General features: G+C 42.9%; 2 protein-coding genes across 15 annotated transcripts in view; one reads left to right on the forward strand and one right to left on the reverse strand.

The window, feature by feature from the left end:
- Nucleotides 1-3100: 3100 nt before the first annotated feature.
- Nucleotides 3101-6086, forward strand: INSM2 (INSM transcriptional repressor 2). The gene has a single exon (XM_074868317.1). It carries the CDS (start codon nt 3101-3103, stop codon nt 4499-4501), a length of 1401 nt encoding a protein of 466 aa, XP_074724418.1. The 3' UTR covers nt 4502-6086.
- Nucleotides 6087-6551: 465 nt separating this feature from the next.
- RALGAPA1 (Ral GTPase activating protein catalytic subunit alpha 1) overlaps nt 6552-26339 on the reverse strand; it is a 135814-nt gene continuing 116026 nt past the window's right edge. For 4 of the 14 annotated variants that reach the window (XM_074868315.1, XM_074868304.1, XM_074868313.1 and 1 more), the window contains 3 exons: nt 16388-16512; nt 9479-9593; nt 6552-7923 (listed from right to left, as the gene is read on the reverse strand). In XM_074868315.1, coding sequence (XP_074724416.1) covers nt 7827-7923; nt 9479-9593; nt 16388-16512 — 337 coding nt within the window. In that variant the 3' untranslated portion in view covers nt 6552-7826. Of the gene's footprint in view, nt 7924-9478; nt 9594-15205; nt 15740-16387; nt 16513-23776; nt 24125-26339 lie in introns of those variants that run through there. The other 10 variants (XM_074868316.1, XM_074868314.1, XM_074868302.1 and 7 more) reach the window with 8 other exon arrangements.

Genomic DNA, 26339 nt, shown 5'->3' on the forward strand with positions numbered 1-26339 from the left:
CAATACAGTTATTGAGACAAAGGAATCACAAGGTGGCTGCAACAATTTCAATCCCAAGATAATTTTGCCAGTGTTTTTGTTAAAGATCCATGGGCACTGGCACATGCTGCAGTAAGACCAATGATGGGACGATGGGTTCTGCAGGTTTGGGTCCCACCTCAGAAACTGATAATAAACTGGAGGCAGGTGGAGAAGGCTCCAAGAAGGCTGCACAGCGAGTGCACTGTGGAGCACGGGGCAGACAAACTCTCACCAAATCACTCAGAAGAGCTGAGAAGTGCAGCAGAAGGAGCAGTGGGTGGGGAGGTGGAGCAGTGATTCCACCTCTGCGACTCCGGGAGGGGAGACTCTAAGGTACCTCTTTCCAGTCTTCCCGTGACCTCTGGGCCATCTGAGACCCAGGACACTGAGGGCCTGAGAAAACTTCCTCACGCAACTCCAGCCTACAGCTTTTACTGGAAAACTGTTTGGAGTCTCAGCAGATGCCCGCAGTGCACCTGCTTTCCAACTGGCACTTCACCTCCTGCTGCTCCTACACAGGAAAAGGCATCATTGGGTTCCTCACCCCTCAGGACAGAAGCTGAGCTGGCCATTCCTACCACTGACTGCTTGTGACAAAAGCAAATGAAACATTAATGGGAACATTGCTTACAAGGGGGAACTGAAAGAACTATTTACATATCGCTTGGAGGAACACTGTGAAACAGTGGATCTGTAACCAGAGATCCACTTATTCAGTGAGAAATGTAGCTGGGAAGTCTCAGTTTGTTCTGCTGATCGAGGATGCCAGTTAAACTCAGACACCAGAGTGAAAAGAGTAGGCTTATTTTACTGTTAATAATTAAAGGATATAACCAAGTGATACAGAAAATAAGCAATAAGAAAATACAGAATAGCACACTTAATTATTACTATGTACAGTTAATTATAGAAAATAAGAACAAGCAAGGTAATGCACCTAACCATTACGACACGATGGGGAGAATAGTGATTAAGAAAGACACCTCACCACTTGCATACGTTACCAACATCCAGACCCGCAGGCGCTGGGCAGCCCCGGTTGCAGCGAGGATTTGGAGAGCCTGTCCCGGCAAGGGGGAAGTCCTACGCGATGCGTCCACCCGTAGGTGAGGCTTCCAAAGTCGCGGCAAGAGGGTCCAGCCTTATATACCAAAAATCAGCACGTCAGAATGACTTGCACCTTTCTTTGAGCAGGTTTCATTCTCCTGTTGGATTCCACCCAAAGCCTGGCCAGGGCTCGGGGGGGAGAACCAAGGGAGTTTCTAACAAGGCCAAACACTTGGGTTCTCAGCCTTGAACAAGGCTAAACAAGGGAAGCTGGATACACATTCTCACGACATTTCATCCTCCCCTACTGATTACATTTTGCCTAAGCTACATCTTTCACTAGTGAGCATACATATTTCGTTAATGATCAGATACTAATTAATAAATGCTAATGGTAATACAGATTTTACTAATTAGCAGATACTAATAATGGATAACATTTGGTTGTGAGGTTCATGTAGAGGTCAACTTTGTTTCAGGGCCTATTATTCAGGCCCTAGCACTACACAGTTACAAAGGTCAACCCAAATATTAGCCAAAAATCATGCAGATAAGTCAGTTGCAGTGACCTAGTTGCATGGCTCTTCGGTCCCAGTTACAGTGGTTTATAGTAACAAAGGGTGATCTATAGCCCGCACAGTTTATAATCTAATCTGAAATTCAGTGCAACCATGAAAACGGAGGAAAATGGGAGAGTAATATAAAAAATGATTAGGACTTTGCTAAACAAATATAATCAGAGCACTTACACAGACAAGTGGTTCAGCGTTTGGAGCAGGTGGGGCAAATTCTGTTCCTGCCTGAAGGCTTCAAATCTTTCTTGCCACTTCTGGAAAGCCCCTTGACCTAGAGGTGCTGGTTCTCCCTTTCTCCCGGTGGTTCTCCCTTTCTCCCGGCGCTCTGTAACTTCTGCAGCTAGGGGATGCCCCCGGGTCGGTGAGTCCGACCGCACTCCCGTGGCAAGGGATGCCTGTCCCTGGGCAAGGGATGGAGCGGCTTTAGCGCGTTCCTTTTCAATGGCACGCCATCTTGTGTATACTGCGAGCAGTGGGTCTCCGGGCGGGATCACACCCTCCTGCCTCCAAAACCGGGCTCGGATAAAGGCGAGATCCAACAGGTAGATGCTGGTCACACGCGGCGGGGGGCTGCTGACAACCCGCTGCAAGCGCGCATCATCCCCCACTGAAACCACAGCCTTTCCAAAACGGCGATGAGTGGTTTAGCAAACGCAACCATTGCCCTGCTCCGGGGATGCACTGCCTGCCACTAGGCTCACGGCAGCCACGGACGGGCCAGGAATGGCGTCGGGGCGGTGGGCGCGGGGAGGTTTGGGCGCTTTTGCAGTTCGTTGCACCCCAGCTCGGTTTTGCCTCCCCTGGGCTCGGGAGGCTGCCACGGGTGAAGCTGCCAAGGGCCCACAGCCGTTCCACGGCCCAGTGTTCAGCATTTCGGGGAGCAGTGGCCATTCTGCTCTTGCACTGGGAACTCACCTTAACACAAGATCTTTCTGGCTGCGTGTGGGAAAACTCTCGATGTGGCGGTGCTGAAGGACGGAGCAGACTCCCGCTCCCTTCAGAGGGAGACACGTAGGGCTACGCGGCCCGGCCCGGCCCCAGCCGCGGGTGAAGGCTCCTGCCACAAGCACCCCCGACGGATGCTGCTGCCGGAGCCCTGCCCGGCCCCTCGGCCGAGGGGCTGCGGCCAAGCCCTGGCCCGGGTCTCTCCCGTCTCGGACCTCCGCTCCCGGCCCCACACCTCACTCAGTCCCGCAGGGCGCCGCGGGGTGCGCTCCCGGGGACACCCTGCCCGTCCCCGCAGCCCGAGCGCACCCGCCCCGGCAGCGGGGAGCCGCGGGGAGCCCCGGCCCGGCCCGGCCGCCGCCGCCGCCGCCTCCCGCCGCCGCCAGCGCCGGCCCCAACTCCTCATTGGCCGCCGCCGCCGGAGGGAGGATGACGCCCGGGCGGGAGCGGGCGCCGGGGGTATAAAGGCCGGGCGGGCCGGTGCCGCCGCGCTCCTGCCGCCCCGCCCCGCCATGCCGCGCGGCTTCCTCGTCAAGCGCAGCCGGCGCCCCGGCGGATCCTACCGGGCGCGCCCGCGGGAGCGGGACCCGGACCGGGACCCGCCGCCCGCCCCGCCGCCGCCGCCGCCGCCGCCCGCCGCCGGGGACAGCCCCGCCGCCAGGCAGGGGGCGGAGGAGGAGGAGGAGGGCGAGGAGGAGGAGGGCGCCGTCGCCGCCGCTTGCCCCGCGACGTGGCCCCCCGGTGGCGGCTGCGGCGGCCCCGGGCTCGCCCCGCCGGAGGGGCCGCCCGCCTGGGGGTCGGCGGGTCCCTGCAGCGCCGCGGGGCCGCGGGCGGCTCTCTTCGAGCGGTGCCTCAGCTCCCCCGCCTCCGCCGAGTCCTTCCCGCTGGCCGCCTCCTTCCCGCCCGCCGAGAAGCTGCTGCTGCAGCCCCGCACACCGCTGCCCGCCCCGCCGCCGCCGCCGCCGGTCCCCGCGCTGAAGCGGCCGTCGCGGACCAAGGCGCCGGCCAAGAAGGCCAAGGCCACGCGGAAGCTAAGCTTCGCCGACGAGGTGACCACCTCGCCCGTGCTGGGGCTGCGCATCAAGGAGGAGGGGCCCGAGGGCCGGCCGGGGCCGGGGCCGCCGGCGGGGCGCACGCCGCTGGGCGAGTTCATCTGCCAGCTGTGCAAGGAGCAGTACGCGGACCCGCTGGCGCTGGCCCAGCACCGCTGCTCCCGCATCGTGCGCGTCGAGTACCGCTGCCCCGAGTGCCACAAGATCTTCAGCTGCCCCGCCAACCTGGCCTCGCACCGCCGCTGGCACAAGCCGCGGCCCGGCCCCAGCGCCGACGGCGCCGCCGCCGCCCCGCCGGGCAAGGAGAACAGCCCCGAGCGGCGGCCCCGCGGCCCCGCCGCGCCCCCGCCCCAGCCGCCGCCGCCCCGTCAGCACCGCGGCGGCGCGGACAGCGCCGGCGGCGCCCCGGCCCCCCCCGGCCCCGCTCCCGCTCCCGGCCCCGGCCCCGGCCCCGGCGGGGAGGCGTTCGCCTGCCCCTGCTGCCAGAAGCGGTTCCGGCGGCAGGCCTATCTCCGCAAGCACCTGGGCACCCACGGGGCGGCGCGGCCCGCCGCCTACGGCCCGCCGGAGCGCGGGCAGCTCGCCTTCGCCTGCCACCTCTGCGGCGCCCGCTTCCCCTCGGCGGACATCAGGGACAAGCACCGGCTGTGGCACGCCGTGCGGGAGGAGCTGCTGCTGCCGCCGCCGGCCGGGCCCCCCGAGGGCGGCGCGGCGGGCGGCGAGCGGCAGGGCTTCCCCTGCAAGCACTGCCCCGCCACCTTCTTCAGCGCGCCCGGGCTGGCGCGGCACGCCAGCAAGTGCCACCCGGCGGAGAGCAGGCAGGTCCTGCTGCTCCAGGTGCCCGTCCGGCCCGGCTGCTAGGCGCGCGGCCCCCCGCGATGGGATTGCTCCGGGAGCCCGGGCGAGCCGAGCGAGTCCTGTCCACGCTGTAATTCCTATGGAAAGTCGCGGTACTCACGGCTACGGAGGCGGAGGAGCCGTCCGCGGAGCTCCGCCGCGCCCCCCTCCCCGCGCCCCCTCTCCCTCCCCGGCCTGCGGGCGAGCAGCTATGCTGGCCCCGAGGCCCGCTCGGCGGGGGGCTCTGCCCCGGGCTGGCGGCGGCCCCAAGGAGCCGGGCCCCGCCGGCACCTGCCGGGAGGCGGACGGTGCCGGGGCGGCGGGTGTCGGCCCACCGAAAGTGCATCTGCCATAGCTGCTCTCGGTTAGAAGTACAGCTGTATATACGATATTTAAAGAGAGGAGTTATTTTTCGTGAGAAAAGGAGCCTGATCTTAGTGACCCTGTTTGTATAGCCTTAGCCCCCGAGCTTCCACATTTAAGTTATTGTGAGGTGTTTCGTTTGCTGTACTAAGATAGTCGAGAAGGTGAATGTTCATATTAAGTCAATGTCAAGTCATATAATAGCTAGCAAAACGTATGGAAAATGATTCGTGCTGTCTGCTTAATTAAAATACGAGGTGTTGATCTTCTGTAGCTAAGGACGCACCTCCCGCTTGCTCTGTGTTCCTGTACTCTCGTGACCCTGCGGTAGGGAAAACGCGTGTCTCTGGCAGCTGCCCATTTGGAAACCCGCTCTGTTAGTGGCTTGTTAGCGCGGCACGGACAATGGCAAGAAGCGCGGCTGGGTCTCGCCAGGCCAGGCAGCGTGCGGCCCTGCCAGCCCCGGCGTCGCGGGCAGGCAGAGGGTCCCTGACGCAGCCGGCCTTCCCGGGCGGCCTCCAACCCCTCTCCCCCGTGAGCCGCGCTGTTGATGTGAGCTCCTCCAAGTCTTGTGAACAGCTGAAATTAGATCATGAAACAGTCTTTTGGTGTGTTGCTAAAGCACAGACGACAGGCTACCTTCCTCCTCCCTAACGAGATCTACCTTTAGCAAAGCAACCCGTGGTGTGTGTTCCCTGGCTTTAACGGTGGTCTGGCCAAATGCTTTGAAATACTGTCGAATTTACCAGCTGCTGACACTTCAGCTGGTGTTTATTTATTTATTTATTTATTTATTTATTTCCACACATGAGTGCTTGTTTCTAAATGTGATAGCAGATGAGGCCAAAAATAAGGGCAAGCAAATTCAATAAAGGATTTAAAACAAAGCTCACGCCTTTCTTGAATTCAGCAGGGCAAAGTGGGTCAGCTGGTGATTTCTGAAGAACCGACTTGATCCCAGCCTTAGTCTTTGTTCTGACACCCTCTCTGAAATGAGCATGCAAAATATTTCAGGCTTTTGATTAGCATCTTCTAAAGCAATTATTTCTATAGTTTTATATTTTGTTACAACAAAAGATTCACATGTATTACGCCCAAAGGCTGAAAGCCAGCAATAAGTGCTTTATTTTAAATGTGCTTCACAGACTACAATATAACCTAAAGCAGCTAAGATGCTGTCTGACGAAGGAGGCTAAACTCACAGCTCGCTCTTCTCTCATGCTAGAAATAAAGCATATTATTTTAATTTGTGCATTTTTCCATCATTTGTTGGTAACAGACTTAGGTAAAAATGCCCATTTATGCAAGGAAATGAGTTCTCCCTTGGAGAAGATCACTATGTGTTTTTAAATTGTCATTCTCCTTTCTCCACTTGTGCAAAGACAAAAGGCTCCGGACCACACAAACCTGACGATTATTAGCTGCTTCTACAATTAGCACTCGAACACCCAGCCTGCAGGAGGGAATGTCCTGCGCTTTGTGTTACCTGTGGAGCTACGTGTACTGTATCTGCTAGGTCTGGGGAAAAGTTTTCAGTACGGTGTTCTTGCGATGGGTTGGGAAAGAGCTCCTAAGAACTTGTGTGTACTTTTTAATACAAATGGAAACTAAGCCGTGTATCGCGCTTAACTGCTCCACACGTAATACGCTGTTCTTCTATAAACTGGAGTAAGAGTCTAATCACTGAGGTGAATGACTAATATACAAAAGGTGGTAAGAATAATTTTATTGTATTATTAAATAGCATGTCTTCTCTTCAACCATTACAAATTTGTAGATACTACATGAATGACAATACATAATTTATCTTTTTATTGTTGCCCATATGTTGTATTTACACATGCAGTTAGTACTGATGTCATGCTACATTTTGTTAACAGCATTTTGTTGTTTGCCAGACTCAAAATGTGAGCATTTCATCTTCTGTAGGAAAATATCTCTGAGTGGGTGGAATGCGTGTACTAATCTGCACTCACAGGGTTGGAATTGTCAGCATTTCAGGTTAGGCTCCCAGAAGATGTTCCCTTTTCTTCTCTAGTACACATCATCAGAGCAATTAATTTCTATCAGGAAAGTGCTTTTTTTTTTTTTTTTTTTAAATATATGAAACAAGAATATACATCTAGCCCCAGCAGCCTGGTGATAAAGGCTAAAACCCATGAAACTTGATGGCATTTACTATTGATACCACTTGGAAAAGCAAACATTATAAAAATATTTGGAAGCCAAGCATAAGTAGAATTTCAGCACAGTGATTTTTTTTCTGGCATAGATTATGGCATCACCTGCACAGTTATGAAAGGATACGTTGCTTTGTGAAGAAAGAGTCGGTGCTACGAGCAAGTTACTTTGTTTGGACTCTGTAATGCTTGAAAGGCCGTTGAACTGTTTTATTCTTAACATAAATAATCTGTACACATCCTGTGCATTAACATTGTGACATCTGACAAAGACTTTACAAATGCAACTTCAATTTAAAATTGTACATTCATTTTCAAATTGTACATATTTCTTTCTTTGTTACAGAGAAAATTGCAATGGGGCACAATAAATATAGTGTAATCAAACTGCAGTCTCCAATTCCATACATGACTCAAGATCAACCAGAGTTAAAAATGACTACCGTTAGATATTTTAATCATCCAGGAAGGTAAAAGGTGCAGAGGACAAACTGCACTGCAAAAAAAAAAAAAGAAAGAAAAAAAAAAAGGAAAAAAAAAAGGCAGCCTAGAGTTTAATAAAAAACCAAAAGCTAAAATATTAAAGTAAAATTCCAGTGTTACTGTTTAAAATAAACATACACAAAAGGGGTATGCAGGGGATGGGCACACACACACTAGAGACATTATCCTCTAACGGAAAGTGGCGAGTGGCTGCGGGAAGAGTGGCCGATCGCTGTTCACTAGAAAGCTGCAGCCATCTCGCCACTTAGGACTTGTTGGCCGAGCCAGAGGAGCGGCGCAGTTTCATGGACATGCGGCTCTTGCTAGTCCGAGGAGACATTGGAGAGGCTAAGTCTGTTCCATCCACCTGTGCTGTTGCTGCTGCTGGAGTTTCTCCCGGCTGAGTCTCTGGGCAGAAGCCTGCAGAGGACAGCAAGAACCAGACGGGTCAGTGCTGCCTTCCGCACTCGCAGTGCGGGGTCTATTCACAAGGGGCAGAGAGGAATTTCAGTGCTGCTGTCACTCCCACAGCATCTCCTAGCCCTTTACCAGCTGTGGGTGATGGTACTGCACGTGGAGCTAGCAACTGCCACAAATCCACCTCTAGAGAAAAGAGGATGCCAGAAACCACTGAGCTATGGGACTGCAGAACCCCCTCGCCCTTGGCAATTGAGGCAGCACTGAAGCGGGCGACGTTCTCCCACTAACGGGGAGAACGAACACCTCCAGTTCCCTCGCAGGGATGGGGAGTCGTTATTCAAACCACAACCCAGAAGAATTCAGTCTTTAATGAGAACACGAAGGTTAACAGCTCTTTGCGCATGAAGGGAGCTCTAGGAATGCAGCCGAAGAGGTGAAGCGGGGGCCAACTGGGAGAGCAAAACATCTTCTCCCATCCCAACTTCAAAAGGCAAATTCTTACAGGGCCCACAAGGCAGAAGCTTGAACAGATCATACTAACTGGATGCACTATACGTTCATGTTTCTTTGTAAAAGGAACAAGATGAATTTGAGACAACGGTATGTAGTTCACTAGCGCAGTGCCCAGAGCTATGCTCCAGTGGGCCCTGAGTCCTCACTGCAAGAGGACAAGGCTCTTCCCTACAAACAGCCCTTCTCCAAATCTTCCATAGAGATACAAAAGGAAAAGGAGAAAATTATGTTCTCCTTTCCATGTACAGAAAATTAACACCATGATCTCACATCCACAAAACTAAACTGCATTTTAATTAGCCATTTACAGAGACTGACAGCCTGATTGAACTCAACTACCTCAGTCACCACTGATCGCTTCTGACCCATATAAAGTACGGACAGAAGCTTAGTCCTGCAGAAGTCAATGGGGAAACCCCTGCTGACTTCAGTAAGCCAGAAATCATTTGCTATTTATTCCACATCATGGCATTACTGGTAATTCTTTAAAATAATAATGCAATAATCAGAACTGAAGACCTCTCTCCCTCAGTAGATATTTCATATATAAGGGGTGCAAAAACCATTCAAAACTGATCATGATTTATTTTGAAAGACTCCTCTAAAATCAAACGAGGTCATCACGTAAGAAGCCTAAGAGTACATTTAAAACATATTGTCATAAACCTCTGTGATTTAGTGACTTGGTCATCCTCCTCGCCTGGTCCATCACCTGCCTGCTCCAGAGGGACAGCACGGTACTTTCTATCTTTTTCAAACTGACACAACCCATCGAAGTGACAGGGAGGAGAAAGGGCTGTTATTTGTTCCCCAGCTGGTGACAGTAATTCTGTTCATGAACTAGGTACTTCACATTGCCAAACAATCTGGAAAAGCATGATAATGCCTGACTCATTGTGCCTTATAGAAAAAAGCAGGCAGGGAAACATGCACTCTCATTTTCTGAAATTCTATCTTGTTCTAATTTTACAAGGAATTAAAGCATTTCAAATGGTGGAAGTTAGAGAACAGAAAATAACCATTGTTGTTTTGCACAGCATACCATTCACAGCTAGCGTGAAAGACCTTCCGTTTCAAGCCTTTGCCCTTTACCTTGATGTGGCCAATGCTTTCTAGTGGAGGTTTTGGAAGGAGAAGAAATATCACAGCATTTCTTTCTTTGTTGAGAATGAAGAAGTGATGAGGAAGGAGGAGTGGAAAGAAGTGAGGAAGGGGGAGGAGAAAAGATAAAAGATAACAGGTGTGAGACATGAGACACGAACCGCAGAGATTGAAGGGTATTAACAGATGAGCACAGAAAACGGAATTTCGAATTTCATTATGCAATTGCTGCTCATGCTACAGGTTAAAGAGAGTGATGAGTTAGTTATGTGCAATGAAGCAACAGCTCTGAAATCCGGCGTCATACTTACCAACTAAGCATTACAAGAAAAAAAAAGGAAGAGAGAGAGAAAGAAAATAATTCTATAACATTATCCAGATCCAGCAACCTTATTCATAGCAACTGAGATACAACCTAAACATTGTCTTAAACTCTGTGAAAACAGTTAAATACTCACACACATACACACAATTGAGAAGCAAAAACAAATGGCAACTCAATATATGGCTTCTGCTCCCCAGCCGTTTCACAGTATCAAGTATGCTAAAACTATAGCCAGTCTCAACATGAGACTCCTGAAATCACGTAAAGAAGAAAAAACAGGAGTATTTAAACTAGTGAGTCTGCATCAAAGAGTCAAATCCTAGTGTGAAATTTTATCACCAGTTGGATAAAGAAAAACTTACAACCCCCTGTTATTACAATTAAGGTATTATTCCTGTTGTATTTTAAAATTTTGTTTCCAATTCCTGCAGACAGAAGCACAGATTCACATGTAATCCCATTTTTTTAAGAAACTGACTTAGAGCTATTGAAGAACAGAAGTCACGTAAAGTGATTTTCACATCTGAACATATCACACCAGAAGAGTGAAGAATAATGGCACTTAAAATATAAAGTCTGACAGCAGTCAACAGACTGATCAGTAACTGAATTTCTTTCGATTTTAGATAAGCATATATATCTATATATACACACATACGCACATACACACATGTGGATATTAAATGTAATATATAGAGATTTTGTAGGTTTTGTTTCCCCCTCAGAGTTTTAAAATCTTCAGTGTAGAATGTTATTATCTTTATCTCTCTACACAATGAATTATCTAGTTATCCAAAATGTAAAAATAGGGTTAAATAAGAAGGCTTTATTGACAATTGACCTAGAACCAGAAGGTTCTATAAAATAAACAGAGTGTTAGGATTTTTAAGGGGTTGAAAAATGTCAAGAAGTGATCCATATTTTTCATCTCTTAGGCTTGACAAGTGACAAATATCATAGCCTGATGAGCTATGATATTTTGGGGCCATAACGTAAAGACGTTTCAATTGCTTCTGAACAAGGAGGTGGATCAACAAAGTTGAAATGCAATGTCTTCACACTCCATTTGAAAATTTTAGGATCTTCTAGTAATAGTATGTTGGTTATTTGACTCAGAAATCAACTATTTAAATGTAAAATGGAATCCTAACTACACACAGACTGACTCTGAAGTGAGGTGAGGTGGAGGAATGCGGAGGTATCATAACACACTCATTGCCATGACTCATATCTCTCGCCAGTTCTGACTTTCAAAGAGGTGAAACATTCATTGGGCAGAAGCCTGACAGGGAGCTGACGTTAGGACAGGGTGCTGCATGGTAAGACTACTCTCAGTGCTTCTGGCTTTATCACACCTTGTTGTCTGGATCAACATTTTCCCGAGTGCCGTCTCTGACAATGACCACAGAGGAAAATATCATTTGTGCATGTTGGTAAACTTTGATGGTCTTTTAAGACACTTCAGCACCCCTCACCTGACCTCCAGGGAAGAGGGCAATCATTTTTGTACAGCTTGTGCCCTTTGCCACTCTTAGAAATTTCTGTCCAAATCTGGTCAAATCTAGAGCCTTGCTAGAGTCAAGTCAATTAAGCCTCTCACTAATTTTGGGAAATGAGGAAAGAAAGTGAGAGAAGCAGATGCAGAGAGAAAGACTGCAAAAGCAGCTGCAAAGCAAGATGAGAAGGTGAGGAAGAGATGGTCTAAAGACCTGGGAAACTGGAACTGGGTAGGAGAGAAAGAACTAAGAGCTAGACGTGAGAAAGAACACAGGAAAAAAGATTAAGCTTATGGCAAAAGAACAGCAGAGCCCATGTCCAGTGAAGAATGCTCTTCAGAACCTGTCTGGAAACATGAGTGTTGGGTAAACCTATTCCTCTCTGTCAACTAGTATCTGTGAAACCCACTGGCAAAAATTCCCAATTTTTCCACTAGTGGAGATTCAGGTAAGACAGCTTACCATTACTACCAGTTATTGCCCTGTCTCAGTCTGCAGGAGGTGGTGGTGGATCTAGAGTTTGCAGTTTTGCTTATGAATCGTGGCTGTTAATCAGTGTTACAGAATTTCTCTTTTGCCCTATACCTTAAAACAAAAAATGGAAGGAATTACACAAGACAATAAATTCATAAAGTCAAACATTCAAAAACTAGGAAATGCATGGGATGCTTTTTAATTGGACAATCATACTCTATTTTTTCAGTGGACTCATTTCCTTAAATGTAGAGAGTTGACCTGTTTGGGTTTCTAGCAGTCCACATGGAATTTACTGCCTCAAAGTGCTGAGGATCCTCAGCTTACTATCACTCAAGTGGTTGACTTAAGGACAATAGTTCAGAAATGTATAAAGGTTTCAGTAAGTTTCGAGGTTTTGCTCTGATTCAGAATGAAAAAAATTTCTTCCTAAATTTGGTCTGGAGAAGGGATAACGAGAAACTCTTCCCAGCCCTGCTGTCCTCATACAGCCCTCATTTCTGTATTTCAGCTTTGCTTCCATCACAAATTTCAACCACCATCACCAAGTGTTGCTTAGACCCTTCTACAGTGAGAAAAGCACCATCATTCTCACTCACGAAGGGTAATACAAGGCCAAAGAGATTCTCAGTTCAAAGTTACACAGCAAGCAAGCAGCAGAAGAGATTAAGATGCAGGCTGTTGAATCTGAGCTTTTCTTGGGCAAGGCTGAAGCATGATTACTTCTACATCCCCCTGCTTCCCTGTCTGTATGATGGCATCCCCACTTACTTTGGGAGTGGGGCAGCAGAACCGTTCTGAACACAGGCTTGAAAATATAGGAACGATTGTTGGGATCAAAAAGTCTGATGCTTCTATCACAAGGGAAATACTATGACTAATGTAGAGAGGCCCATTCTTTATAAGGTTTACTGTACTGAGTGAGGTACTACTTTTAATGGGAAGAGAGGGGAAAAAAAGAAGATACAGAACCAAATCAAGACATCAGTACATTTTAAAGCTCAGAATCTTAGCATCATGGGGTCAATAAGCCCTTCAATATAATTGAGCTTACCATTGACAGTTCCCTCAACCTGTTCTGGTGTTGCAGAAATCTGGTTTACTCAATAGTATAGGAGGAGTTACTCTATTTAACAGAGCATTTGCAGTTACTCTATTTAACAGAGTCAGCACAAAGTAAAAAATACAGAGGCAACTGAATTATGTTCTGTGATTAAGAGCAAGTAAATCTCAATTTTTTTAAATGTACACATCCACTACACTAGTCAGGTTCCTAAACATGGGAAGGTGGACTTGTCAGATATTTTGACAGGGCAAACTAAGTATCTAGATAAAACAGCAGCAGCCACAATCACTCTGTATTGAAGAGCAACCACTCTAAGGAAGGAAACAGTTTTTGCCGAGGGCTGAACCTTTGGTAAAATATGTCGATCTGAGGAAATAGAGTTTGCTACCAAATGGCATGTTCTCTATTTGCTCTGATTATCATAGCTCAAATGAAAAAAATGGCATGCTGAAACCGGCCAACGGGATCACAACAACAACAAAATTACAACACCTGGTGATGGACTGTAGCAGCTTCACAGTTTCTACAGATCTTTCTTAGAAGAAGAAATTGTATATATTTTATAAAAATTAAACACATTCAGCAATTGTAATCTTAAAGATCACAATCCAATTAAAGAATCAAGTCTATAATATCAAAAATGTGGAAATTTTTTCTAGTTCCTTCTGGTTAATTATTTTTCTTTAAAAAAGCCTGGCATAAATGAAATATTTTGTATCTAAAACAATAATTTTGATGTATTTTTAGAAGCTGGCCAGAAATTTTCAGATGACATGGACACATCTGGCAGAGAGCCTGCAAGGTTTTGTCTGAGTCATCTTGGGGGTGATGAATGTGTGTGGATTGCCAGGCAGGACTCCAGTGCCACTCCTATGTGCAATCCTGGCACAATTCAGAGCTCCATACCTATCTTTCAAGAAATCTGTCTGTTGTAGGGACCCTGGAAACTTAGGGGTATCTATTTTTTTAATAGCACATCTGGTGGACTCTTTTCTTGGGCTCACAGTCCGTCAAAGTTCTGGGTCATCGGTAGCCACCTTGCTCACAGGTCTGCCTTCACTAGAACTGGAAACCTGTGGTTTCCAGGCTAACCCAAAGCTCTGGGGTAACCTTTCTGGCAGATGACTGCAGTGTTAATTTATACCTGCCTCAGGCTTTAGAATTTGTGCCCTCTAGAGTCAGTCTGGAGGCAGATAGTGTGCTGCTATTCCAGGCACTCTGTCCCGGAGCTGAGTATCAGAGCCCCAGGAGCCCCTGATCAAACATGGGTCAGCCCCCAGGCTGCAAGCAGGATTGCCAGAGCATCCCCAGGTTCCCTGGGCTGAAATGAAAGCTCAGAGTCAGGCAGGTCTGGGGACAGGTTGTTTGACTCTGATGCCAGGTCACACTGTGCTGCATATCCATCCTAGGAAGCTCCTGGCTGCTCCTGACTGATGTGTCGGTCAGTTCCACTGCGCAGCGCAAGGTCCAGAAGAATGGGGCCCTCAGGACAGGACAGCATGTTTCATGGTATGTAAACACAAACAAGCATACATGCAGATGTGAAATATATCAGAAGCTCCTATTAATGAGATTCCGGCAGAAAATTATTATATCTGATAGAAAGGTTAAGTCTAAAACAAAGTTTCTAAAAATAGTAATCTTTTTCCAGATCACGTTAGAGACTACCAAGTATGACTAGGACAATTTTTAAAGGAATACAGGAATTGTGGCTATAGAGCAGTATTCTCCAATGCACCAAACTAATACAGAAAAGCAACTTTGCTTCACCCTGAAAGAATGAGCTAGAGGAAGAGGGCAGAACGATTTAGCCTGGAATGAGATTTCTGAAAGTGAATAGGCAGAACTGATACAAGTACACTAGAATATAGAATATATATTAGCCATACAAAAGTGGCTGGTGTTGTATACTTACTGAGTGCATTAGGTAGGAAATGTGGCAAGGACTGGTATCCCTGGTTACTGTTTTTAATGTTTCTAATTACAGATTTTTCCTATTTGAATGTTTTCATACATTAAATTATGTTACTATTTTTTATACTTACTTAATTAGTTTAAAATTACTTTTAATTTTGTTTCCCTTTGGTCTTGACTATTTGCACTAGCATAACTATACTACTAACTATACTTTGAAACTGCACCTCATTTCTACTTACGGTTTATACTTTCAAGCAAAGGAGTCTCAACATTTTAACATCTCTCAGTCATTCTTTCTGTAGTCCTATCACAACTCTTCTGTAATTTTAGAATTTATTTCTGCACGTTTTTGCAATTGAGAAACAAATTTTGAGATAACAACTTGCCAAATTATTCTTAGAAAGTTTATTTTATTTAGATTTACAGCTTTTCCACAGAAGCATTTTGATTTATTCATCATTAAATAAAGGTTTCTGAACAAGGAATTTCAAGTGTTACACATTCTTCTTCTCCTTCTCTCCTATGTTATCACTGCAGAATGTCTTACAACATCAATGAAAGACAGTACAGGGTACAAAACACATCACTGCCATCCAGTACTACTTGTTCATGCTGAGAAACAAAGGTCAACACAATAAAGTGTTACTCATTCAACAACTCTCTCTATCATTAGTTACCTTAATCCCAGAACCAGTGTTAGTGCTTCATGCAGACCTGAGGTTAGTAAAAGACTAAAACTTTAAGAAGATGTAGTGGTCATTTCTCAATCAGTGTGAAATTCTTTTTAGTGTGAACAAGGGCAACAAGGAAAGTTTGCATACAATTGGTTACAAGCTTAGTGCTCTAGTAAAAGTTAAGAGGAACAAAGGGGGTTTTTGGACACTTTGTCTTACCTTCAGATAAACAGAACTGATATTTAATGATCTAAAAAGAGGGGAAATAAAATAATGAAATAATCATAAGGGGTTCAAGAAATTTCAGAACAGGAAGGCCTTGAGTTACTCATTTCTTTTACCGATTTTCTCATTAGTAACTGAAAATGCAGTATCCTCTTATAAAACAGGTATTTTACTGGAAAGCAAAAATGACCTTAAAACCAACTTTGCAGCTAATAACCTGGAAACAAAATTGATGATTGCAAGGCTCTCTGATTTCCAATTTAAAACTTTGCATTCTAAAAATGTAGTGAGCCTTAAAACTTTCTTATGAGGAAGGTGTACTTAGATTAAAGAATGTATGTACCTGAACTAGCCTACATGAAGGAGTCCCAACACTTCCACGGAGACTTTATACAGGGGAATGTGATTAAATTCACTGTAAAAATACAGGGTCTGGTTGCTATATTAAAGCAGCTTGCCAATTCTTAATGCCAGGCATTGGCTCATGATGCCAGGCAACAGAATAAAGATTTAAAGACAACTTTGCTCAGGTTCTCAAATATGTACGTATAGTCTCTCAAATTAATGGTAACTCTTAATGATGTGCGAAGGTCTGAATTTGTAGTCTTTATAAGTAAGGATACTGCATTTCAAGTAAGATTGTATAAAAACAGTTCTTTACTGTACTTCTTACCTGTCTCTGAGGGCAAATGATGGTAAGGTGCTGGACAGAAAACCTGAGCAGCAAAATCCTCAAATGTTGTAGGCTCTAGATGATGCTGAACAATTGTTTGCAGGTATCGTGCTCTCTCCTCATAACTGGTTTAGCCAAGAATTAAGGATGAATTTATATCACGTTCTGTAACTGCTAAATAACAGTGCCTAGTAATTCAGAATTCTTGTTTTTGTTAAATACATATCATGTATTTCAGTGACCATACACACTTATTTTTAATTCCTTACGTAACTATGATATCATCTGATGGACTTAAGTAATATGAAATGTAAGATAAACATGATTAATGTAAACCTTACAGTTCAACTATCGTTTTTTCATGTCTGATGCAGAACTGTTTGAAATATTTTTCAAAAACCAGCAACTTAAATACTTTCTTTTAAGTAACTGATTTGACTGTACTCTGGTCACAATTAAATAAAAAAACTTTACAATTTTTAAGAGGTATGGCATGAAAAACAACCTTAGCATTTAACAAAATAAATGATCTGGCACTTTTCCATAACAAACTGCTTCCATAATCCCTAAACACACACGCAGTTAAGATAAATACAAAGCAAAATTTGAGTATTGGGAAAAACATCTTGTCAATTATGCTGCTAAAACAAGCAAGAATATTTGTAAAGAATCCGCAGGACCCTTAAATACTGGCTAACAGGGTGTCGGCAGGGCATGACAGCAAAATACTGTACTTCTTCCTTTTCCATGTGTTCGCCTTCTCTGATATTATTGACAAGAGACCGGTATCTTGAAGTGTTGTTGCTTTTGAAGAACCCTCTCCAGGCTTCTTGTTCCAGCAGGCCTGATTGTGCTGTTAGCACAGACAGAGCGAGAAAAAGAGAGAATATTTCTGCTGTTCATGAAAGCAACTATGGAAATGGCTGTCAAAATGTAGAGCAGCAGGCAGCAACATACAATTATCAAGAAAAACTACCATGCTGACTTCATGTCGTATAGTTCTTGAACTGAGAAATCAGTTAACCTTTTCTCTCACAACTTTCAAAGTCCTCCAGCTGGACTCAATATGCTGAATGAGAAAGACCTTCTCCAGTTATCTTACAGAACCATGAAATGATCAGAAATATTCCCTGGCATTTATGCTTGTGCACACTTTTTTTTCATATTTTATTTGTAGACAGTGAGATCATTTTCTCCTCACATGGTTCTGTTTTCCTAAAAAAATTCCAAACAAAGCAGCATGCTGTGGAGGAATGCACTCAGAATCATTTTCCTGAAGGTGCTGGGTTCTCATTTCAGATTTGCTGCTCTTTTCAGGGGGAATAGGGACAGTGAGGAAACTACCTTTGGACTCAGTTTCACCATCTTGCACACATTGTTTAGCAATGGAAACATAAAAACTGCGTTACAAGTGACAAGCGTTTTTAATAACAAGTAGCTAACATTTAAAATAAATAACAATATTATTGTCAGTTATGATAAGCAGTAAAATTCTCAGCCCCAAATTAAAGCTGGAAAGAATATCCTTCATCTTATCTTATAAAACTACAATGATTACAGAACTTTTCCTATGAAACCTTTCTGCAGTTATTTTCTCTACAATATTTACAGTAGATTTTGCAGTATATCTAACTATGAAAAAATGTATAGAGAATATATTATCTGAAAACAACTTCTAGTGAATAAAATGATCTTCAACATATTTCCTTAGACCACAACTTAGTTACACAGCGAAACTGGGAAATAATTTTCCCTCCAAAACCCTGTTCCAAATTCTTTCTGGATCCCAAGACAGCTGAACCTCAGCAGAAGTCTCAGTCTGGAGAAGCTATAATAGAAGCACTGGGACAAAAGAAAATATATAAATCTCTCATTGTAATGGTTCTTAGGTTGGGGGATAAACACAGTATTGAGTCTTAACAGAGGAGAGTAATATAGTAGAGTTTTTAAGAGGCTATGTATAAGTGGTAGAGGATGAATCTGATGGTTGAAGTCTAAATAATACTACATATCTCACAACTTGTTGAAAAGCACTTTTTTCATTGGGGGAGATTCACAGCTGCTGAATTTTCTGCAGTTAATAGAGTCCTTTGATTCACAGCAGTGCCCCTTGCACAAAAAATACTGGCCTTTGTGTATTACCAGAAACTAATTTTCTATTTGGCTGAAAAGGGAAAAATGGGGTTATTGCTTCTCCCTCCTACAGAGCTTTTCATTATGCCTGATGCACTCAACTTCTAAGCTCTTCTGAGAAAAAAAAATAACTGAAGAGGCAAGAGGTAGAAAAATGAGCTTGTTAGCACATTAGAAGTGAAGTATCTTGGTGGGCCCTAGAAATTCCCAGTGGTGTGTTAACTTATCGCTCTATGCATGCTGGCACTGATAGTCTCCCAATTGATCACTCTCTTTTCGCACCAAAGGTGCTGCCAGGAAGCAAAGGCTGAAGGCCCACAGGAGAACAGGCTGCTATCAAAACAAGCTGTTTTTAAAAGTCTGCTTGAATGGGTAAAATGTTTCATGAAAAAGTAGGGTGGAGACACCTACCTGCTTTTAAAATGCTCTACTTTCAGAGGTCTCTAAAGGAAACCTTTTAGTTTATCCTATTATATCCAAAGCTTATACACAAATAAGGCAAAAATGAAGGAAAGTTACTGCTTTGAACGTGACAAGCACATTCCCATTCTCCTATCTAGGTACCTATCTCCTAACCAAATAAAGTAGTCTTGACACAGATGCTGACTGAAGAGGATAATGATGTTTTCATTACACAGTGGAAAGGACATGCTTCTATCAGTTCTAGAAGTCTAATTCAAATATACACTTAGTACACTCAGAGAAAAGTAATTCAGCTAGGCACGTTGCTGCTCGTCCTAACAATCCACAAACCCATCTGTAGCTTGTCAAAAACAGAATCCGCTTGAAAACAAAACAAAAATCTTATGCGAACGCCAAGTCCAAAGCTTGCTCTATTCTGCACTAAGAAATGACAAACTCCTCAGAAGAACTCCTTTTCTGTATTAGAGATCGAGTAGCTGAGATTGGGATTATTTTATCTTCTATTCACTTATACTCCAAGAACATTCTAGTATTTTAGAACTCCAGATTTGTATGCTTTGTATGACGTAATCTAGTTCTATGCTGTATTTGAATGCAACTATCTGCAAGAGTGACCATAAAGCCACGGTAGTTTATTTCTACATTGCCTCTAATAGGCTAGACATTTATTTCTTTAAAACGCTGCTCTCTAGGGAAGAGTTATTAGCACCTACAAATTGAGTAGCACATACAAACTCAATGACTAGTAGTAATAGGGCAATGCAAGTTGTATTCTTACTGCGAATGGATGTTGCCACTGGCATCAGCAATTAAGATGGAATGGGAAGGATGTGCAGACAAACCAATGGAGAAAGACTCTGGCACAGAGAGTGAATAAACACTTAAACAACAGTGTTGTGAACTTTCTGCTTCTGAAGAAGGTGCTTAACTGGAACAACAGAGAATGGATAAAAAGGTAAGATATACATTAATTATGGAGGCACTCACCCAAATGTGTCAGCTAAAAACCTGCAGAAATATAATCTGCAAAAAGTGTAACAAAAAAAATCTAATGACTTCATCATACTTTCTCAGAAGATTCTCTTCAGGTATCGCCATCAGTCTGCCACTCCCTAGCACAAATGCAGGGTACTTATTTTGACTGTCCATGCCTATTCGATCCATTTTATCAAAACTACTCTTGACTCCAGTCAGTTAATGCATATGGTCACTCTCACTCACCCTGACATTTTTAGTCGGATACTTTTGTATTTTTTTCCATGTGGCTTCTTAGCCCTAGCACCAAGTCTCTGTAAGCGTCCACAAAACAATTCCCCCTCAAACTCTCCCCTTTGCTATGATGTTTATAGAAAAAGAAACAAGGAAAACATCTTGGAAGACTTAAATCTGTTGCTGTGTAGGTCACACAACTATTCATGCTGTCTACTATTGTTTCACATTTCCCTGAGTTTTGTATCTGCCTTCATTTGTTATCTTTGATTTTATACTTGGCTTTTTTACTTCTGGGGGAAAAACATCATCTGTCTTGTGCTGTATGTCACCTCAGTAAAATGAGACTGGGGTCTATGCTAAGGATATACATGTGTCACAATAATACAAGCAAAACAGCTCTCCTCCTTACATCTTCATCCACCATCTTAATCTTTTTCCTTTATAGCCAAAACAATTCCCTCACACTGGCTTTTTTTTTTTTTTTTTTTATCCATGGCTTTGTCAGCCTTCAGTTTGGTGAGGAAGACTGTTTGCTACATTGTCCCACATCTCTAGTTGTTTAGTCTTTATTTTTCCTTTCCTGTAATTTTAACCATGCAATCTTCACAAAATCCCATACTTCCCATTGCTCAGCCCTTTCTACCATCTCCATCTTTCGAGTCCTTCTGTTGAATTAATCTCCTCACAGTAATTTTCATAGATTTATTATGTTATTCTGACTACATGTTTTCTTTCCATTCTTCTTATTCACACCTCTCAGTGTTAGAACTGAATAAAATGCATTACAATAAATCTACCTAGTATTTTGCAGTTAAAGAAGAGTGGATGCATGGCTACTATGTCACAATCATATAGGGAATACCAATCCTAAAACGTCATTAACCTGAGGATGAAAAAATAAAGAAAAAGCAGTTTCAACATGGAGTAAAAATTCCAAGACCTTAATTAAGGATATGGCACTTTACAATTCTGTAATCTATTTATTACCAGACCATCTAAGTGCTAGATTCACAAAAGGGCTGGAGAAGAATTCCAGAACCTGCTCCAAAGATCATTTGATAACAAACACTTCCTGAGCAGGGACTGGAATCCAGGGACTCTCCTCTCCCAGGAAAGTACCACAACCATTAGGCTATACAGATGAGCATGTACTCTCCCTGTGATTCAGAGAGGATCTTATTTTATATAATGAAGAGCAATTTCATCAGTGAACGGTGTGTGCCTGATTACAAAATGTCCTCAGTCCCAACGGTTAGAACAGTTTTGTAAGACGCAGGAGATGTGGCCTCAAAATTGGAAACCGTGCTCTCATTTTCTGGCTGATTGACATAACTAGGGAGTTACCTCCTGTTGTGCTTGTGTGGGCTCTAATCCAGCGAGTATACCTTCAAAACGCTTAGCACTGCTGCCTTGCAGGTCAGATGAGCAAATAAATACCTACCTACTCATTGGATAAAGAGAGGCACGAACTGGGAATTTGGCTATTCAGGATAAAGCAAGTACTTAGGCAGCTCTAGTGTGTGCTGAAGTGGGCAGATCTCTAGGGAAGGCTGGCAGTGAAAGCTTTAGATACCTGAGAACTTCAGAAGCATCCAGGACTCAGCATTGGCTGTGTGGAGATTCTTATCATCTATATTTTAGACTCAGGCACCTATAAGGCCAGTCAGGAGGAACCTGAGTCAGATCAACAGAGTAGTTATATGCTCTCAAGACTTTTGGAAAAAAAAAAATACAGAAAATGTTTTATCATGACAGATTTCCTCAGCAGCTTCTGGAGGGAAGGATTATGCTGGGGAACCTACTCAACGACAGAAACTTACAAAAGGGCTGAAGAGATGCACAGTTCATTAATGCACTAAAACAGTGATGGAAATATCTGTAATGTCAGATCAGTATTTCATTTGTTCAACAAAATTTAAAAGGAATGCATTTGTAAAGCACCTGAAGTCATCAATGGCAGAAACTCTGTATTTTTCCAAAAGTCAAAGTATCTGTCATTCAGATATCCTAATAAAATGTTATGGCTCAGCTTCCATTTTAGTAGATGACTTCAAGATGATGTCTGGATGATTTAAAATGCATCAAGATCACTATAGTTCAGGAAACACCCTAGAACTATGAAGTTCCAAGTTGTAAGCTCAACAATCTGCAGGCATTGCTACATCCCTACCAATGGGCTGGTCAAGTCCAGCAGACTGATAACACAACTTTTTTTCTTTTTTTTAGGAAAAGAAAAAGAAAAAACCCAACCAGAATTATAACAAAAGGACTCCCTTTGTGAAAGGGAGTAAAAATGTGGGCTCTTCACTGAAGTTTTCCATTACTGTGTCTCTCATTCAGAAAAACTGAACAAAAATTAATGAGACACTTCCATGAAAGTTTTATTTATAAATCTTCCCTCCTGATGCTTATGTATTTATATATATGTGCACATCTGTGTAGTATATCACAGTATAACTGCATATTGGAATATGTGATTACAATACTGACGGTATGTAGTACCTGAGATTCTTTGATTCTGGTGGTAGGAAAAAGAGGTGGTTTTGATGATTGCCTAGACATACCTCCTACTAAAAAGCCAGAGAATGCACTTCTAAATAGCAAGATGGACTCTTTCAGGTTAAATTACAAACTACTGCCAGAAATACATGTACAGCTGCATCCCTGGCAGTTCCAGCTGTTAGCAAAGTCATCTAAGAACCCAATATATATTGATATGATTGTGGAGAGTACTACTTTGTCAGTCAGGCATTTGGAAAATAATTTAGACAAGCAGAAACCAAAGCACTACTCCATTCTTAACTGGAAAATGAAAATCCTCCACCCAGAGATACTTGCTTGTAGGATCAATGGACACCTGCAAGAGGTTTTTTAATTGCATGTATACACTATTTATATAAAAGAGATTAACAGTGTTTTAAGAAAAGCTACATAAGATGGAACTCTCATTTACCACATTTGCCTGCTCAGCAAATTTAAAGCACACCTCCTCTTTTCTAGAGAAAAGCCAAATCTGTATTATTGTCAACATACAAAAACACTCCCAGGATACTAAAGACCAAAGGAAGCAAAAAAACAGTTAGGCACGGTGAATGGCATATGCTGGTAGGAGATTTTAAGTCTTGCTCCCTGGCCTGAAAAGATGTGGAAACCCTGGAGAATTAATTGATACAGTTTGAGGTACTTAAAATGATGAAAGCATCCATTTTATTGGGCAGATTTTTCCTAGTAAATTACAATTCCTGACATGAAAAAGTGAAAGGAGGGTTGCCTCCCGTAAAAGATAACAAGTACAGGTTACGACCAAGGTTTTACAGAGGCTGAAAGGAAAAGTTAGCTATAGAAGAATTTGGCTTCTAAAGGAAGACAGGACAAAACCCACACATCACAGAAATAGTCGTTTTTTCTGGGAAATCTCACTCTGAAAGAAGAGATTGTGCAGTGGTTGTCAAACCAGCTGAACTCATACTGAGTCACAGCAATTTGTACTCTTTGTTGGCTCTTTGAATTAAGGATGTAAGTCAGGCTGCTATTGATCCAGCGTTGGAAGCCCTGCAACTAGCCGTGTTTTGTATGTAGGTGGGTGATCAGTATCAACTGGCCACACTGAGAGGAATAGTTAAAGTTCTCTTATATTCTGAAAAGTGACTCTGTAGAAATGGCATCATGGTGTTCCTTACTGCATTTCAGTGATTTCCACATCTAGTTTGCACAGTATACAAATAAAGAGATGTTTTTTTCCAGCTGCAACTTGTGTTTACTCAACTCAAGTTGATATCTCAAAGTCAGCCTGGGCTCTTTTCTGTTTCTTAAATACTGCCAATATTGAAAATGGCATATAAATATTTTGCTCTGTGCATCTGTTCACACAGCTATGCTGTAAATTAAAGCAGCTTCTGCATATGCAATTGGAACTTAGCCACTACACTTATGATTCATAAAGCAGATTTCAGTTGATTCTCCTCATAACTGATGCAAGTTTTTTTGGTGAAAGAGAAGAAAAAAAATTACTATGCTTGACACTACTAAACAGGTGAAAGAATTAAAAATTTTATAGTCATCCACAGTGATTTTTTTCTCTACTGAAACCATATTTTCAAAACTAGTGACAGCATTTTTGCAATAAAATGTAACAATATATTTTCTTACTCATTAAAATGGAACATAAAACTCAAAGGATTCAAAGCTATATTTTAAAAGTAAACTTTTATGTTGCATTTTGTGAAAACGTTTTAAAACTGCAGAAGAGATTCAGTGTTAATTATTCCAAATCACTAATTTTAAGTAGCAATGTATATGACAATCTACTAATTAATGTATCATTAAAAAAATGAAAATAGATACGAAAAGCAAGTACCAGACTACGACTAAAACTTAAGCAAACATAAAATGTACTATCTAACATGTTTAATAAAAATCTTTTTCAACCCAAGTTGTAACTGACTGCTTTCTGAGTCAATTTCTGAGGCGTATTTCTTCATGAAGAAATAAGGGAATATGTAAGAGATAAATCCATACAAATTAATCCCATCATTCCAGATCTTGCAATTTGTTTCCAACGCATGTAGCTGCATCATTCTTTAAATGAATATAATGAAAATTACTTTTCTTTTTTTTACACTACTAAAAGTTCAATAAATCTGAGATAAATTAAAAGTTACCAGGCAACACATACATTTGCCGTTTAGAGGCTTTTTTCTTTACTAATCTTACAGCTAAAGGAGATTACTTCCAGTATATCTACCCTCTGGTTAAACGGTTAAAAGTCCTGCAAGGTAAGCATAGGCTGAAGTTGCAGCCACTGAGTGTTTCCAAGTTAATGCTATTGCTTTCTGCCTAGTTTACTACCATTATATATTGAAAGGCATTGACTTAATCTGAATTATATAAGAATCTTCAATTTTTACAGTGTGAGCACTTTCAAAATTGCTAAGTTACTGCAAAAAATTGTAATTGATGCTTACATTTTCATTGGAAAACCCAATATATTTAACATTCTGCAACACTGTCCTTCTAGGAAAATCCTTGATATATTGTTTATTTTTATGTTGTTCCACCAGATCTTACAGCTAACTAAATTCTTCAGTGGTTTATAACATCATCTAGGAAGAAAAAGCTGTGATTCATCAGCGCAGACAAAGCTGGGCTTTAATCCATTCCTATAACCATATTGCCAAGTCTATATTGTTTACATTGCGTCTCAATTAAGAGACAGGCAGGACACCTGGTACTTCTTTATCTAAGTCCCACGGGCTGCCAGATGACTCAAAATCCATAACAGGTGCTAAGGCAGTGTGAGTGTAGCACCATTAACACAAGCTAGAATTGGATAAAATTTGGACTATACTTAACCACTTAAAAACACTCAATTATGAAATGAAAAATGTAACCACTCTGCACCAAGCTCCTTTATAAAAGGCACTTATAAAGATATGTAGAATTAAAGTGCGAGTGGAATGGACTTAACATGAATTTTAATTTTAGTATAAATATTCTTCAGAATTAAAACTATATAAAAAAGTTGAGTTTTTTAAGATAACCATATAAAAATATATACTTACTGAAATGAATTAATTCTAATTCTGATCATCTGCTTAGGCAGCAAAAATCACAAAACTGATGCTCAGATTTCTAACAATTTCAAAGTTAAGGGAAAAAAATCTGAATTAACAATACTTATGGAATTCTTCAACTCTGTAGAACCCAGAGGACTTTAGGGACTTTGGCAAATGAAAGCATCTTACTGAAGGATTTTTAAAAAACAAGGTTCAAGTGAAAACTGTATGATAAAAGATATTCCTTTGCACCAAAAAATCCCACTGCAAATCTCTTTTCAGCACTTTTTCAGCTAAGGTGACTGAACTAAGTATTAAGCTTAGACACTGACAGAATATACCTCCTGAGAGGAAAAAATGAGTATCAGAAATTTTACAGTGGACAATTACTTAAGAACTATCTGTATCTAAATGTGCAGTAATCCAATTAAGTTTCTATTTAATATTGTAATTATCAAGAACACAATATAGTGATTTTATTACCAGAGTAAGCAGTAACAAAGTACAGTAAACTGTCATTTAAGACAGTGTCATAGTATCTACGATAAGCAGCATATTGGCTTAAACTAATGCACTATATGCCTCTAGGGAACAACAGGCTCAGAGACTGGGTTTTAACATCAGAATCT

The sequence above is a fragment of the Strix uralensis genome, chromosome 4, assembly GCF_047716275.1.
Source record: "Strix uralensis isolate ZFMK-TIS-50842 chromosome 4, bStrUra1, whole genome shotgun sequence".
Classification (NCBI taxonomy): Eukaryota; Metazoa; Chordata; class Aves; order Strigiformes; family Strigidae; genus Strix; species Strix uralensis.